Here is a 16439-nt window from a genome sequence, read left to right as displayed (position 1 = left end):
CTTATATTAGTTATAACCTTTCCTTATTTTAGACAAACAAGGGGAAATGTGGTGATATTTCATTTGTGCTCTAACAAATAAAATTTTTCTGGATATCATAGTGCAGAGCTAGCCACTAGTTAACCACAGAGGCCAGGCAGTGGTGGCACACACCTTTAATCCCAGCACCTGGGAGGGGGAAGCAGGAAATGATATGGCTGGGTGGAGAGAGGAAGTGATAAGGCAGGTTGGAAACAGGAGCTTGACCCCTTTTCAGCTAAGAAGTTGACGAGGTATGAGGCCTGTGTCTTTTTCCTTTATCTCTCTGATCTTTCAGCATTTACCCCCAATATCTGACTATGTGGGTTTTTATTATTAAGACCAATTAGAATTTGTGCTACAGTAATTCTTATTTGATAATTGTTCTTATGTATGTAGTTTCATTTGTTAAAGTTAATACCTTTCCTTTCTATTTAGACAATACCTGATAATTGTTCATATTGTTGTTTGGCTGGGGGCTTCACCCCTGCCCCCTGGCATCCATTTTTGAATGTTAGGTGGCAAGCTCCATTTCAAAGCTCCCTTCCCTGGCAGTTGCCTCAGTCCAAACTCCACCTCCAAGAAAACCTGCCAAATGATGACCCCTCCCCATAGAGGGTCAAAAAGCCTGCCAAAGAGTGACCCTTCCCCAGGGAGGATCAAGACCACTCCCACAGGCTATTTAAACTGCCCCCCAGAGAATGAACACTTGGTCTCCCCTTTTCCCTCTCCAGTGGTCTCCCAGTTTCTGTAGTCTTTTGGTTTTCTGTTCCCCTCTCCATGTTCTTCCAGGGGGCCACCCAGGAAGGCTGCCATCCATTAAACCTGGGCATCTTCTAATTTGGCCTGATCTGGTCTGATTGGCTTATTGCATTGGTGGAAGGTTTGTAGGCCAAGGAAAATACTTAACAATTGTATATAGTTAAAAACCCTTCCTATTGGGCTGGAGAGATGGCTCAGTGGTTAAGAGCATTGCCTGCTCTTCCAAAGGTCCTGAGTTCAATTCCCGGCAACCACATGGTGGCTCACAACCATCTGCAACGAGGTCTGGTGCCCTCTTCTGGCCTGCTGGCATACACACAGACAGAATATTGTATAAATAACAAATAAATAAATATTAAAAAACCAATAAATAAATAAACAAAATAAAATTTAAAAATGTAAAAAAAAAACCCTTCCTATTTGTTTAGACAAAAGGGGGAACTGTTGGGGGAGAACTGTTTGTGTTGATTGATCAGAGACCACCAATAGAGTCCAACCTTGTTTAGAGAGTGAGAGTCCATATTCTGCTGGCTGAGGTGGACCATAGAGTCCCCTGTCGGACTCATTAGGAGATGAAGGACACAGGGAGGAGGAGGAAGAGAAGGGCTGAGGGGTTGTATGGCCTTTCCATCTGGGAATTGGAGAGAGGTAGGGTTTTGTCTTCATTGCTGTCTGGATCTCTTAGGTTTATTCCCTATTATTTAATCCTGAGTTTTATTTTTTTAGTAAAATGAAAAGAGGACATCACAATAGGCAGCTTGCTGGAAATGTGAATTTTAGGACCTGCCTCGGACATACTGAAGGAGAATCAAGAGGGTAGAGCAATTCCTGATTTAATGTCTCTTTCAAATGTTTTTGAGAGCCAAGGGGTTAATCAAATTTGCTGTGGTCTATGTAGTGGGAACACCTGAGGACTCAACTGAGTTGCCTGGCAGAATGTCTTAGAACCAGCGCTCTGGGAACTGGAGAGATGGCCCAGTAGTTAGGGACCCTTGGTAGAGCACACAAGTTTTGTTTCTAGCACCTACACAGAAGCTCATTATCACCTGTAAATACAGTTCCAGGGGATCCAGTACCCTCCTCTGGCTTCTAGGCATGCTCCTGCATGCAAGTAAAACACAGAAACTCAGGCAGGCACAAACATAGAAATAACTACATTTTAAAACAAACAAACCCCAGCACTCTTCTTAGTAAAACAGGTTAGAGGCTAGAGCAAGCATCACCACACACTTGGTAGGTACTTTGGAGTGTTTGCAGGCTTTTATCTCCTCCCCCCCCATCTTCTATCCCAGTGGTCTCAACCTTCCTAAGGCTATGACCCTTTATTCTAGACCCTCATAGTGACCCCAGCAACAAATTATTTCATTGCTACTTTACAATTGTAACTTTGCTACTGTTATAAAATACAATGTAAATATCTGTGTTTTCTGATGGTCTTAGGCACCCCCTGTGAAAGGATTGCTCACCCTTTAAAGGGTCGCTTCAGTTACACCAACCCCTTGCTTCTTTCCTTCACCGCACCCCTCTTCCCACAGCTAATTTAGTCACTTGTTCATTACTTGTTGCTTATTTGTCCTCCAGGACAGTAACGACTACTTATTTATTTTTGAGACAAAGTCTCCTCTATGTATTCCTGGCTGTCCCAGAACTCACTATGTAGACCAGGCCAACCTTCAGATTCATAGAGATCCAACTGCCTCTGCCTCCTGAGTGGTGGAATTAAAGGCCTGGGCCACCTGCAAATTCTTTTTAAATGGGCAGTTAGAAATTGTTTTTGTTACAATGTACTTCTCAGTTGGGCCACAGGAGAACTAAAAGAAGGTTCAAAGCCTGGCATCTCTGCCTTCATTTTGTTCTGTCTTTGTTGCTTTAGGATGTCCTGTTCCAGATGTGAGTATCCCCCCTACCCCCAAACCTGCAGTTACCATGGATTCCAGGAAAACTAGAGCTGTCATAAACACCTTTACACAAGGGGCTGAAATTATCACTAAGCAATCACAGGCCTCAAAGGACAGACCACTCCCCTACGAGGGTAATTATCTGTGATAGCAGGGCTGCTCCCGGAAGAGAAGACATTATCTCCAGGGAGACAACTCCTTTCTCTAGGGAGGAAGGTCCACCACTTCCTCCAACCTTGCAGAACCAGGACTGCTAAGATCCACCAGGACCACACCTTGACCAAGACTGCCTTACTGGGAATACCTCTCGCCCCTTGCCCCATTCTTTAATTGAAATCCAAAACTCATTCAAATGTTTGAAGGAATGGTGACTTCATTCAGGGTCTCCCCAGACTTCCTTCTTCCTCTTCCTAAGTGTGGCCAATGTGCTCAGGACAGCTCTGAGTGTGGCCCAACACAAATTGTACACTTGTTTGTCACGGGGGTTCTTTTGCATGTTTTGTTTGTAATTCCACCATGTGGTGCTCCAGCATGAACTTCATGGATAAAAACTTCATGCTTCAGGGCTGAAAGCAGTGAGTGAGTGGTGTTCCGTGTGGTGACCAGGTTTATGCCTTGGTGGCACACACATCCCTAATTCCATCCCTCAGGAGCCAGAGGCAAGAAGATCTCTGTGAGTTCAAAGGTCAGCCTGGCCTACAGAGTGAGTACCTGGCCAGCTGGGGGCTACATAGTGAGACCCCTGTCTCAAAGACCGAACTCCAAACCCAAATCTTTGTGCTGTGGTGTCGGTAGGTTGGACCTGCATGCCAGCTCTTTTGATTAAATCTCCTCTCTGTACTGTTCTTTACTTCTCTCTTTAATTGCTTATTGGGGGAAAAACCCCATAACCCCCCCCAAAACAACCTCTCCTAACATCTGTAGTAGACCTCAAGAGATCACCTTAAACATCAGATTAGATTAGAGTCACTGGCCTCAGAAGATTAACTGCATGGGAGGGTGTGTTTTGACAGGGTCTCGATGGCCCAGGTGGGCCTCAAATTCATTTCAGTCCTTCAGCCTCCTAAATGCTAGGTCTCAAAGTCGTGAGCCACCATGTCTAGTTCAGAGTTTTTAACTTCATGAGAAATTATGCTAAATTTCTCAGGTAGATCAGTCTCTCTCTCTCTGTCTCTGTCTCTCTCATTCCCCCCTCTTACATTTATTTATTGTATTCAAGTAGGTGCAGTAAAGAAACCACCAAAATGGTCACTCCATTATGGGGAAGGTTTTATTTGTTTGTTTTAGTTTTTTCAAGACAGGGTTTCTTTGTGTAGCCTTGGCTAGGACAGCTAAGGAACCAGCTCTGTGGACAGGGCTGGCCTTGAACTCACAAGGGTGTGCTGGGATTAAAGGTGTTGCCACCACTGCTCAGTGCAGGTGGAGGGTTTTTTATTGTGAATAAGAGAGAAAGTATCTAGAGGCTTCTGGAAGAGTCCAGAGCGGAGAGAAAATGTAGACTGGACATGACCAGGGCTATCTGCAAGAGAAACAAGAAAGTGGGGCAGGCTCATAGGTGGGGAATGGAAACATCACATGGCTTACTAGGAGGATGAGTGTCTGGGGGTGGGAAGCGACCCATGATTGGAGCAGGCCTGCGAGTTTTAGGGTAGAGGAGGAGGTGAGAAGGGCCAGGATGCTACTGTGGGGTCTTTGAAATGAGTAACAGGAGCTTGTGAATAGGGACTATAGGGCCTGGGGGCTAGTGTGTGTATGCTGATATTTGCCACAGGTAGAAGTCAATGAAGAGCCATAGGTCCCTTTTGCCAGAGGAGAGCCACCTTGATGCTAGGATGATCAAAAGACAATTTGTGGGAATCTATTCACTCCTTCCACAATTTGGTTCTGTCCTAGTCATTATTTTATTTCTGTGAAGAGACACCATGACCAAGGCAACTGTTGTAAAAGAAAACATTTAATTGGAGGCTCACTTACAGTTTCAGAGGGCCAGTCCACTATTATCATGGCAGGGAGCATGGCGGAACAGTAGCTGTCTTAGTTAGGGCTTCTGTTGCTGTGAGGAGACACCATGACCATGGCAACTCTTATAAGGAAAACATTTAATAGGGGTGGCTCGCTTACAGTTTCAGAAGTTCAGTCTGTTATCACCACGGCAGGGAGCATGGCAGTGTGCAGGCAGACATGGTACTGGCTACATCTTGATTAGAAGGCCAGAAGGCAACAGCAAGTGGACTGTCTGTCACACTAAGTGACGCTTGAGCAAGAGACCTCAATGCTTGCTCCCACAGTGAGGCCACACCTACTTCAACAAGGCCACACCTACTTCAACAAGTCCACACCCATAACAGTGCCACTCCCTTTGGGATTATGGGGACCAGTTACGTTCAAACTACCACAGTAGCTAAGAGCTGCATCCTGATCCACAGAGAGACAAGAGACTGGGTCTGGAAAGAGCTTTTGAAACCTTAAGACCCACCCCCAGTGACAACTTCTTCCAATAAGGTCACACCTCCTAATCCTTCTAATCCTTCTAAAAAAAATGCTGCTATCTGATGATTCTGCATTCAAATATGAGCCTGTGGGGGAAAGTCTGTGTAGTCTTAACTATTCTGGAACTAACTGACCAGGCTGGCCTTGAACTCACAGAGATCTGCCTGCCTCTGACTCCTGAGCGCAGAGCGCTGGGAAAGAAGGTGTGTGCTTCCACTCCCTCTCTCCCTCTACGAGGGCCATTATTCAAACCATCACAGGTTCTGAGGATTGAATCCAGATCGATGGTCAGATGTAGCGGCAAACGCCTTTACAGGCTGAATCATGTCACTGGCTCTTTGCTCCCATGTCCCTCAAAAAATTAATTTATATGTATGTTTGTGTACCTATGTATGCGTATGCCATGCGGGTGTGGGTGTAGGTGTAGGTATCTTGGGAGTCCAGAAGAGGGTGTTGAATCCCTTGGTGTTGGAGTTACAGGTAGTGGTGAGCCAACCAAATTGAGTTCTGGGAAGCCAACAGGACTTCTCTGGAAGACTGGATCCTGCAGCCTCTACCCTGTTGTCATATCTGGCTCATACCAGTTTTGTTTCTTTTAAGTCTTTCTAGAATTACTTTTAACTGGATGATAATAACGCAAAAGTAAGCTGTTACACAGTTGCTTCTCTTTTGTCCCCCTGCCCCGACTTTGTAAGTACCTTCCATACGACCAGTGGTTTGTGTTTGCTTTCTCTAGGCCTCTTTTCATCGATCTATGACCGCTTTTGCTACTCTGCTCATTGGAACCTTTGTTCTCTGTTTTGTTCTATTAAGTATTGTCTGACTCTACAATTGAGGATGAAGCCAATTAAGATCGTGACACTGTTTCTATTTCGTCCTGTGTCACTTTCTGATCTTAGCAGCCAGAGCAGTGGACTGAACGAATAGAGGCCCCAGGAGAGCACAGTGCAGCCCCGCGGAACTTCAAGTCTGGTACCAGGGTTCGGAAAGGCGCTCAAAAATGATTTGCGGAATGAATGAGCGACAGAAACGAAAGGGAAACCACCCCTTTACCAAAATGGCCGCGCGTCCCTTTACCAACGCGGCCGTCCACCGCCGCTTGGGCGGGGACGAGGTGGGCGGGGCCAGCGAACCGTCAGGTGCGGCCCCGCCCTCCTCTGCCCTCACTTGATTCCGGATTGGTCCGGTTCCAGCGCCGCAGCAGGCCGCGGGCTGAGGCCGCCTGGTGCTCGCCACTTCCGGCGCGCTGGGCTGTTGGCTGGGGGTGGCCGCGCGGGGCGAGCGGCGGCTGCGGGCGGCGCGCAGGGATGCGGATCGGGGCCGTGGCGAGGGCAGAGGTGGCGAGGACTGCGCGGGCCCGTGGGCCTCTTTCCTGAGCCGGCCGCGCCGCCCAGGCCCGGGCAGCCTCCGCCCCTCCAGCCCCGTCCGGGCCCGTCGCTGCCTCGGGCCGCGGAGGCCGGGGAATCCCTGCCTGGGCCCGCAGCCTCCTTCCTGGGGGTCGGGCCCAGGCGGGGGCTGCCTCCTTACCCCATTTCCTGCTTTTACGTTTGCCTGGGGTGGGCCGAGGTCTGGATGAATAGCTTCGGGGGTCCTCGATGAGGCCGCTGTGCTCCTTTTAAAGGTGCCGGCGGGACCCGGGTGGGGAACGGGTTGTCTTTGCATGGGCGGGGGACTCCCCGAGCCTGCCGAGACCATGACCTGAACTGTGCGAACGGGACGCGTTGGATCCCAAGAGCCAACTCACCTGAGCCACCCCCTCCCCGGCCAGCATGGTGAGTGGGGTCAAGGACCCGGTTGGAGGGGTGGTAGTGGGCCTCGGGGCTACTGGGTTATCGCTTCTCCCTGGGGCGGGGAGAGGCGCGTGCGAGCCAGGCCGGTGACACACGCGTGCAGTAGTGTGTGCTACCAGGCTGTACGCTCCCTTCCCCCCTCCCCCGACTGGGTGTCTGGTGGGGGGAACCTTGTGAGCGCCGCGGGTACAACCCCCTGCCTCTGAGTTTGCTGTGCTCCTAGTGCAGCGAGTCGTGATTACCCGTATCATTAATTTATTGATGGCGTACTGTGTGCCATATCCTCTGCTAAGTGATTGACATATGTTTAGTTATTACACCACACCCGGAAATGGGGGAGACTGAGGCACGGAGCAGTTAATTACTCTGCCCAAGGTCAAGCGACTCCTCTGGGACACTGGTGCGATTTGAACATCAGCAGTCCGTTCTAACTGGCTGGATTTTTGGAGACCATTCTGCCCATCTGTAGGTCTGCATTTGGAGAAACCTAGAGTGCGATTTGCAGAGGTTACAGATAGAGATGATGGCAGAGTCAGCAGTGGGATCTTTGGGCATCTTGGCCGCTGTTCTTTCTGCTTTATGTTCTGGTCCTTTCCCTGGAAAACTGCATCCTTTCAGATCCAGCTCAAAAACCTTTGGAAGGAAGGTTACCCCTCTCCCCCACTTCCAGGCCCTCTAGCCGTCTGTACTCCTTTGGGTTTGTGAACTCACAGTAGTTTGCTTTCGCCATTGTACTGTTTCTGAGCCTTATCTGCCCATCACAGTTGGCAAGGTGAAGTTAGTTGTCTGATTCCTTATCTTCCTCAGTTTGGCATCTAGCCCACGATGAGTGGTTGATTGCCCAGCCAGCATTTGAGCATCTCCAGGGATAGCACCCCACCTCTCCCCATTGCCTGGCAAGTTAGTGGTGTAGTGAAAATGTAATCGTCGGCACAGTTTTTTAACTGTGCTAGACTGGACTAGACTGTCAAGACTAGGCTGTCTTGAGGGGTGGGTGGGTAGTGTGTAAGGTCCTGGTTTTGGAAAAAAGATCTAAGGCACTCAAGTAGTCCTCCTGGCTTTACAAGCAAGCTGAGTAAAACACACCGTCAAAACTGAGTAGCATGGTGTAATTTGTACTTTGGGTACTATATATGATGTATACGTTTATATATGGTGTATACTATAAAAGGTGGCAGATCTGTTGAGCTCTGAGTTCATTTGTACAATGTAGAGATGTTCTATAAAAACGTTCTCTAAAAATAATTCAAAGATGGAACATCTATGAATTCTTAACATTTCTTCAATAATTTTATAAAATGTTTGAATTCAACCCCCCCTCCTCCAAAGACAGTCTAACTATGTAGCTCTCACTGTCCTGGAACTCTCTACATAGACCAGACTAGAACTCAAAGAGATCCACTGACCTTTGTCTCCCAGGTGCTGGGATTAAAGGTGTTGGCCACTGTACCAAATGTTTGAAGTTTTTAAAATTTGTTTAATTTTATGTGCATTGGTGTGAGGGTGTCAGATCCCCTGGAACTGGAGTTATAGATAATTTTGAGCTATCGTGTGGGTGCTGGGAATTGGACCTGGGTCTTCTGGAAGAGCACCCGGCGCTTTTAACTGCTGAGCCATCTCTCCAGTTCCAAGTGTTTGAATTTTTAAATTGTGATACAATATACTTAATCACTTAAATTAACTTACAGTTCATTGGCATTATGTGCATTATATTGTGTAGCTGTCATGGTCTACATTTCCAGAACCTTCCCCAACTGAAACATTGTACCCTGAAATACTAACCCCTGCTCCCTCCATTAGTAGTTCTGTTCCCTGGACTCCCAACCACCATTTCCCTTTCTGTTTCTTTCCTTCTAACCCCTGCACACAAGTGCACCATTCTGTAAGTGTTGTAGGATGTGCAGAATTCCTTTCCGTCAGCACGAGTGCACCACTTTTGCTTGCTCATTCATCCCTCAGTGGATACCTGATTTGCTTCTGCTACGGTATGAATATGAATATATAAATCTTTTTTAAAATTTATTTTTATTTGATGTTCATTGGTGTTTTGCCTGCATGTATGTCTATGTCAGTGTGTCAGAAACCCTGAAACTGGAGTTACAGACAGGTGTGAGCTGCCACGTGGATGCTGGGAATTGAATCCTGGTCCTCTAGAAGAACAGCCAATGTTCTTAACCTCTGAGCCATCTCTCTGGCTCTGAGTGTACAAATCTTTTGGTTAGTTTTAAGTAGTCTTTATATGCTGCACCCTAGAGAATGTCCATCTTTCTAGATAGATCAATGCCTTGCCCTCAGGGAACTTTCCATGTTGCTGGGACAGAATTTTGTATACAGCAGAACTAGTAAGTCGCCCTTGTGCTCAGAAGGCATTAAGATCATGATTACCTTTGAATAAATAATTGTGAAGCTGTTGATTTTGTATGTAGAACTCTATTTATGCATGCAGAAAGAAGCCACTGTGGGTGTGAGACCAATAGGATCTACTGTCATAATCCTAAAGGTTCATCAGCAATTGTTCCAGAAGAGGATTGGGTGGTGTGGTCTTTGTCTGCTAGTCAGGAAGCCATTGCCTGGTTTGTGCCTGACAGAACAAGGGTCTTTTAATGGGAATCACAGCCTTTTATTTCAATAATCATTTTTCTCTTCATTCATACCAGCTTGCAGTGCGACTCTGGAGATTGAAGGGTGGTTGTATACCAGGCAGGCTTTGAACTCACTTTGTTGCTCAGGTTGGTTTTGAACTCCTGTCCCTCCTGCTTGAGCCTTCTATAGGTGTGTGCCAGTAGGCCTGGCTACATTATAGCCTTTAAGATAATTGTTGATCTAAATCTATGTGTTTTAAATGTCTTTTTTTTTTTTTTAAATGTGCATTGGTGTTTTCCCTTTGTGTAAGGGTATCAGATTCCCTGGAATTGAAGTTACAGACAGTTGTGAACTGCCATGTGGGTACTGGGAATTGAACCAGATCCTCTGGAAGAGCAGCTAGTGCTCTTAACTGCTGAGCCATCTGTCTAGCCCCTTAAATGTCCTTTAAAAATGAGTAAAATGGCACAACAGGTAAAAATTACATCTCTGATCAGGTACAGTGGTGCATACCTGTAATCCTAGTATATTGGTGGCTCAAAAGGATTGCCAAGAGTTTGAGATCATCTTGGTCTGAGTAGTGTGTTCCAGGTCAGCCTGGGCTCTTTGTGAGACCCTGCTTTAACCTCCACCTTCCACCCTCCATCATATGCCAGTTATTTTTATGTGCTGCTTTTACTGGTTCAGTATTAGTTAACTACAACAATCCTGCCTGGTTGTCACTAGCAGAGGGAAGGCAAACAGATGTAGGGTACCTGCTAGCAATCTGCCGAGCTCTGCTGGAAGGCCTCTATACTTTGTTGCACTCTGAGCGGCATCATGGGAAGGGTAATTGGGAGTGTCACCCACCCTTGCTTTGTTGGAGTCTAAGATTGGCAGGAGTCGGACATGGGAATAACTGAGTTAAAAATAAACAAAACTATCACTGTAGCTGGAAGGATCTTGAGCTGCACATATACTACCACTTAAAAAGATTCATAGTTACAGAGCAGAGTTACTAAATGGCTAGATGTATTCAACTCCCTTTTTAAAAAAGTTAACTTTTGTTTTATGGGTGTGAACTTTTTGTCTGCCTGTTTATCTGGATACTACATGTGTGCCTGAGGCCAGTAGAGATCAGAAGAGGGCATCAGGTCCTCTGGAACTGGAGTTACAGACTGGTGTTAGCTACCATGTCGGTGTTAGGAACTAAATCCAGGTCCTCTTCAAGAGCAGGCACATAAGTGAAAGACTGAGCCAGCTCCTTGAATGCTGTTTGAAATGACTGAATCATTTTTGGTTGACTTCTGAAGTTTAATTTATTGACTTTTTTTTTCCTTTGCTGAGAGTTGAACGTAAGCCTCACACATGCTAGGCAAGCGCTCTACCACTGAGCTATATTCCCAGCCTTTATTCTGCAGTTCTTGAGAGATGTAACATGTTAGTGGTTCCTTCTAACCTTTCTGAAAACTGGTTCTCAATATTGAGTGAGGTGCTGCTTTATATAGAAATTTTGTGCAAGATTGAGCCCTTGCTTAAATTAGCAACCTTTTTTGTAGAAGTGTGTGTGTGTGTGTGTATTTGTTTGTGTGTCTTATGTATCCCTAGTACTTGTAAAGTCTATGTAGACTAGACTATGTAGACTAGTGGCCTTGAACTTGTAGCGATCCTCCTGTCTCTACTCCTAAGTAGAGTGCTTAGTATTTAGGAGTAGAGACAGGTGTATGTCACCGTCTAACTGGCCTGTTTTCCCCTCCAATTACTTAAGATGGCTTTAGTGTGTGAAAGTGCTTGCCTTGAAAGCCTAATGACCCAGTTCTATTCCTGGAATCCACAGAGGAAGGGAAGAACCAACTCCACAGTGTTGACCTCCACATGTGTGTCATGAGAGCATTTACCCACACTCTCACTCACACCTCTCTCCCTCTCTCTCATACACACTGGAGTGGGTTTAGGAAGATTGCTTAGTTGAAAGAGTACTTGCTCTGCAAACATGATGCTCTAACTTTAATTCCCAAAACCCACTTAAAAAGCAGTTGTAGCCGGACAGTGATAGTGCACACCTTTAAACCCAGCCAGCACTCAGGAGGCAGAGGCAGATTTCTGTGAGTTCGAGGACAGCCTGGTCTTTAGAGCGAGTTCCAGGACAGGCTCCAAAGCTATAGAAAAACCCTGTCTTGAAAAACAAAAAAACAAACCAAACGAAAACAAAAGCAGTTGTAATCCCAGTGCTGGTGATGCCCAGATCCTGGGCCTGCAGGCTAGCCACCCTAGATTTCTTAGTAAGCTCTAGGCCAATGAAGGACCTTGTATCAAAAGCAAGGGATCCACTGATGAATGACACCTGTGTTTGATATATGCACCCTCCCCATTGTATAGATTAAAGGTTGTTTTTCTAATGTGGTCCCTGCAATGAAGACAAAATTAGACCTTTCACATGTGATGTGTTGTACTGTACACCGTGCTGTGGGAGGCACCATGTGACAAGACAGGAAGCAAACAAAGTAAAGTAGTGCTCAGAGGTCCCGTGTTTGGCAGTGCCATTGGAGACAGTCTAGAGAGGCAGTTCAATATCAAGAAATGACTAGCTAGGTTTTCAGTTCTTCTAGCCAGGCCTTAACAACCTTTTTTACTTTATAATTTGTATGTGAGTGTGGGTGTGTGCACGTCATGGTGCATGTGTGGAGATCACAGGAAACTTTCAGGAGCCCCTTTCTTCTCCCACCTGATGGAGGGAGGGTCGGTCTTTCTGGGTTCTACTGCTGTGCTGTATGGTCCTCGATCTTCTGGGTGAGTCTCTTCTCTTTGCCTCCTATCTCAGTATAGGAGTTCTGGGATTATAGATGTGTGCCACCATATCTAGCCTTATATGTGGGTTTTGGGATTTGAACTCAGGTTGACAGGTTTGTGGGATTGGCCTCTTTACTCTCTTGAGCTATCATTTCAGCCCCAAACTTTTTTCCCTCTCTTCCTCCCTTTATCTATCTATCTATCTATCTATCTATCTATCTATCTATCTATCTATCTAATCTATTTTATCTATCTGTCTGTACTTGTATTTTGAGGTAGGTCTCATTATGTAGACCCTGTTGGTTCCAAGATCACAGAGATATGTCTTCTTTTGGAGTGCTGGGATTAAAGGCCTGTGATACTACTTGGACAAGCTCTTAATTTTCTTAACCTTTTTTCTTTTAAAATTTATTTAATGAGTGCTCTGTCTGCATGTATACCTTTATCATATCCCGCTATATATGGTTGTGAGCCATCATGTGATTGCTGGGAATTGAACTCAGGACCTCTGGAAGAGCAACCAGTGCTCTTAACTGCTGACATCTCTCCAGCCCTTCCTTTTCCATTTTATAGTTTGCATTCAAAGCATTGAAAGGTTAGGTATCTTAGAGTCACACTGCAACCAAATGGTAGATAGCTGGGATTCAAACGCTTGCTTGCTGGGGTATAATTCAGAACATTTGCTTTTAGTATGCATGAAGACTCCAGTGCCAAAAAGAGAAGAAAAAAGATCTAGTCTCAAAACTTGTACTTTCATGGCAGTGTTCTACTTGCCTTGGAGGTGAGTGAGTGTAGTGGGGAGATGAGACACATTCTGATAGCTAGAGATGGAGATTGGAGTGATAGTAAAAGCTCGCTTATGTGCAGAATCTTTTTGCCCAAGGAATGGCTGCTTGAGATTAAAGGAACTGGGAGAGGACATGTTTGAATCTTAAAGCTAAGGGAGGCAAAAGGTCCTCCAGGTAAAAGTGCTTGTGTGTGGTTTCAGGATCTCTCTCTCACACACAAGGAAAGAACGGTAGGTGTCAGGAGACTGGAGGGAGAGTTGGGTACTCTGACTTTCCAGGCTCCCAAGGCATTACCTACATGCCTCACTCTAACACATCGTTTCTCTCATCTTTAAAAATCATTTTTGCCTTTCACTGTTTGAGATGTCTAAGCTATCTAAGCTGTTCTCAAACTCCCAATCCTCCTGCCATGGCCTCCCAAATGCTGGATACTTGGCATCTATCACTGTGCTCAGCTTGTGTTAAGAAAGCAGCAGATAGATTGATTGACCCATGGTGCTGACTTTTGTGAAGCAGCTGGACAGTATGATGCATAGGTCTTTTGTAGTTAACTAGTTGATGGAAGATTTCTAGAACTACCCTAGAGTAACTGGCGATTTCCCTCAAAGGAAAATAGACCATCGCTGTGTCTTGATCACTGGTGAAATAGATAATATTGTCTGTAGGACGTGCCAAAGGCCTGCTCTTGGATGTGGGATTCAGAGTGGCCTAGAATTTACTATGTAGACTAGGCTCCTGAATTCTGGGATTAAAGGTGTGTGCTACCATTGCCCTGTGAGAATTGTCATTTTAAAATCTCGTCATTGATCAGTGAAGAAAGGGGAAGAAACTAAACTTAAGTTACTTAGGAAGCCGTTAAGTTACTTAGCATGGATACTGGGAATAATTACAAGTTTGAGTCAGTTGGTGATTTGGATTTGTAGGCGTGAAGGGTTGAAAAATAGAATTAACAGATTGGCCATGTGCTGACAAAATACTTGATTTGGCCTTGTCTATAAATAGATGGGAGGCTGTGATTGAGGTGATTGGTGCCTTGCAATACAAGGTCTAGTTGAAGACAGCTGAAGTTGCGGAGAGTGTGCTGGTATAGGCAGGGGTGAAGAGGAAGTGTAACTTTCTCTGCTTTTTTTCTTCCACTGCTGATGTAGCTCAGAGCTTTAGGTGAATTAGGCAAACACTACCATATAGTGGAGTTGTGCCCCCTGTCATGTGTCTGTTTTAGCCTTCTTCTCCCCATTTCTTCATAATTCATATTGTAGATTAACCCCCTGCCCCTGAGACAGGGATTCTCTGTGTAACAGCCCTAGCCAGAGATAGTCCTCGAACTCACAGAGATCCGCCTGCCTCTGCCTCCAAAGTGTTGGGATTAAAGCCACCACTACCTGGCTGAAGACTGACTTTTTAAAAAAAATTTATTTATTATGTATATAGCGTTCTGGGCACCAGATCTCATTATAGATGGGTGTGAGCCATCATGTGGTTGCTGGGAATTGAACTCAGGACCTCTGGAACAGCAGTCAGTTCTCTTAACCTCTGAGCCATCTCTCCAGCCCTAGATTGACTTTTAAAGGTATTCTTAGTATTTTATTTTGTCCAAGATTCTTGCCTTTTTTTTCTTTTTTATCTTTTTCTTTCCCTTCCCTTCCCTCTTTCTTTCTTTCTTTCTTTCTTTCTTTCTTTCTTTCTTTCTTTCTTTCTTTCTTTCTCTTTCTTTTGACTGGGTTTCTTTGTGTAGCCTTGGTTGTCCTAGAATTAGCTCTGTAGACTATGCTGGACTTGAACTCAGAGATCTACCTGCCTCTCCCTTCCAAGAGCTGAAATTAAAGGCATGTGCTACCACTACCCAATATCCAAGGTTCTTGTAGTGCAATCATTGTACATGTTTATGGGGTATAGTGTAATATTGTACTCAGCATGTCTGTTCCTTCTAATTACTATTTCTTTGTAATGAGAACTTTCAAAATTTTATCTGGCAGTGATTTGAAATGTTTTTTTTTTTTTTNAACATAATATATTTGGCAAGTTCTAACAGAACAGACTTGGTAATGTCTCAGGGAACCACAGTTTTTCTTTGTTTTGTTTTGTTTTTTGTTTTTTTCGAGACATGGTTTCTCTGTGGTTTTGGAGCCTGTCCTGGAATTAGCTCTTGTAGACCAGGCTGGTCTCGAACTCACAGAGATCCGCCTGCCTCTGCCTCCTGAGTGCTGGGATTAAAGGCGTGCGCCACCACCGCCCGCTGAAATGTACAACAATAAATTGTTAATCAGTAGGCAGACTTTTGGTCTTCAACTACTTTTTTAAACCTACCTATAACCTCAGTGTGTTGGGACCAATATAAGGAACTTATGGTACATGGCTGTGGTCCCGCACTGAGGATACTGAGGATGGTGAGTTTGAGGCCAGCTTGGGCTACATACTATTATGTCTTAAAACAAAAACAAAAAGAAAAGAAAAGAAAAAACTCATAACCTGTTTTTAGTCCTTATGTTTCTTAATTATTTATGGCTTCTGGTATCTGCTGTCTCCTTTTCTTGAAATAACTTTTTTGTGGCTCCCTTGATGTCTTTGCTGTTGCCTTCTTCATTTTACTAGAAAGCATTTTTTAATTTGCATTTTGTGTGTGGGTATGTGCACATGAGTGCAGGTGCCTATGGAGTTGGAGTCATGAAGGTTGTGAGCCCAGTGTGGGTGTGGAGCATCGTGTCCTTGGGAACTGAGAGTGGTGAGTGGTCTTCACTGCTGATCTAGCTGTCTCCAGCTCTGCTGTTAAATTCTTGACTTAGTCTCCCTTGTTCTTTTCTGCCTATGGCTTCATTTGTGACCTGGGTACTGATAGGAATTAAACCTTCTTTGGGCATGGATGTGTACTTTAGCATGCTGTGGCCATCAGTTAATAATATCTAAACCATATCTGTCATCCTTCCCTCAGAGTAGTGTTCTTTCCCCATGGCCTAGTTCTATTAATGACCTCATTTGTCCACTGTACACTCTTAATGTTGAGTCATATTTTACTTCCTCTTCTTCTGTACCTGTGATGATAGTGTCAGTATGTTTGTGTCTTAACCATGGCCTTCTAGTCTGCTTGCGTCAGGCTCTCAGCCTGTTTTCTTCCTACTTCCCTCCCTCCCTCCTCTTCCTCCTCCTCCTCCTCCTCTTCCTTCTCTCTCTGTCTTTCTTTCTCTCTCTTTCTTTCTTTCTTTCTTTCTTTCTTTCTTTCTTTCTTTCTTTCTTTCTTTCTTTCTTTCTTTCTTTCGTTTGTTTCCCTTGTATCCTGGCTGGATCGAAGCTCTGCCTGAGTGCTGATTACAGGTGTTCCCCACACCAGCTTTGTGATAGTTACT

At 45.2% G+C, this 16439-nt stretch overlaps 1 protein-coding gene across 2 annotated transcripts in view; it reads left to right on the top strand.

Moving 5' to 3' along the window:
- Nucleotides 1–6428: 6428 nt before the first annotated feature.
- The window catches only part of Xpo6 (exportin 6), a 108460-nt gene continuing 98449 nt past the window's right edge, over nt 6429–16439 (top strand). The window contains exon 1 of one of the 2 annotated variants that reach the window (XM_050121563.1): nt 6429–6940. In XM_050121563.1, the coding sequence (XP_049977520.1) occupies nt 6938–6940 (3 nt within the window). In that variant the 5' untranslated portion in view covers nt 6429–6937. The remainder of the gene's footprint in view (nt 6941–16439) is intronic. The other variant, XM_050121562.1, reaches the window with a different exon arrangement.

The sequence above is a fragment of the Alexandromys fortis genome, unplaced genomic scaffold (genome assembly GCF_014885135.2).
Source record: "Alexandromys fortis isolate MF-2015 unplaced genomic scaffold, M_Fortis_MF-2015_v1.1 scaffold_199, whole genome shotgun sequence".
Lineage (NCBI taxonomy): Eukaryota > Metazoa > Chordata > Mammalia > Rodentia > Cricetidae > Alexandromys > Alexandromys fortis.
This window is presented reverse-complemented; position numbering and strand designations above follow the sequence as displayed.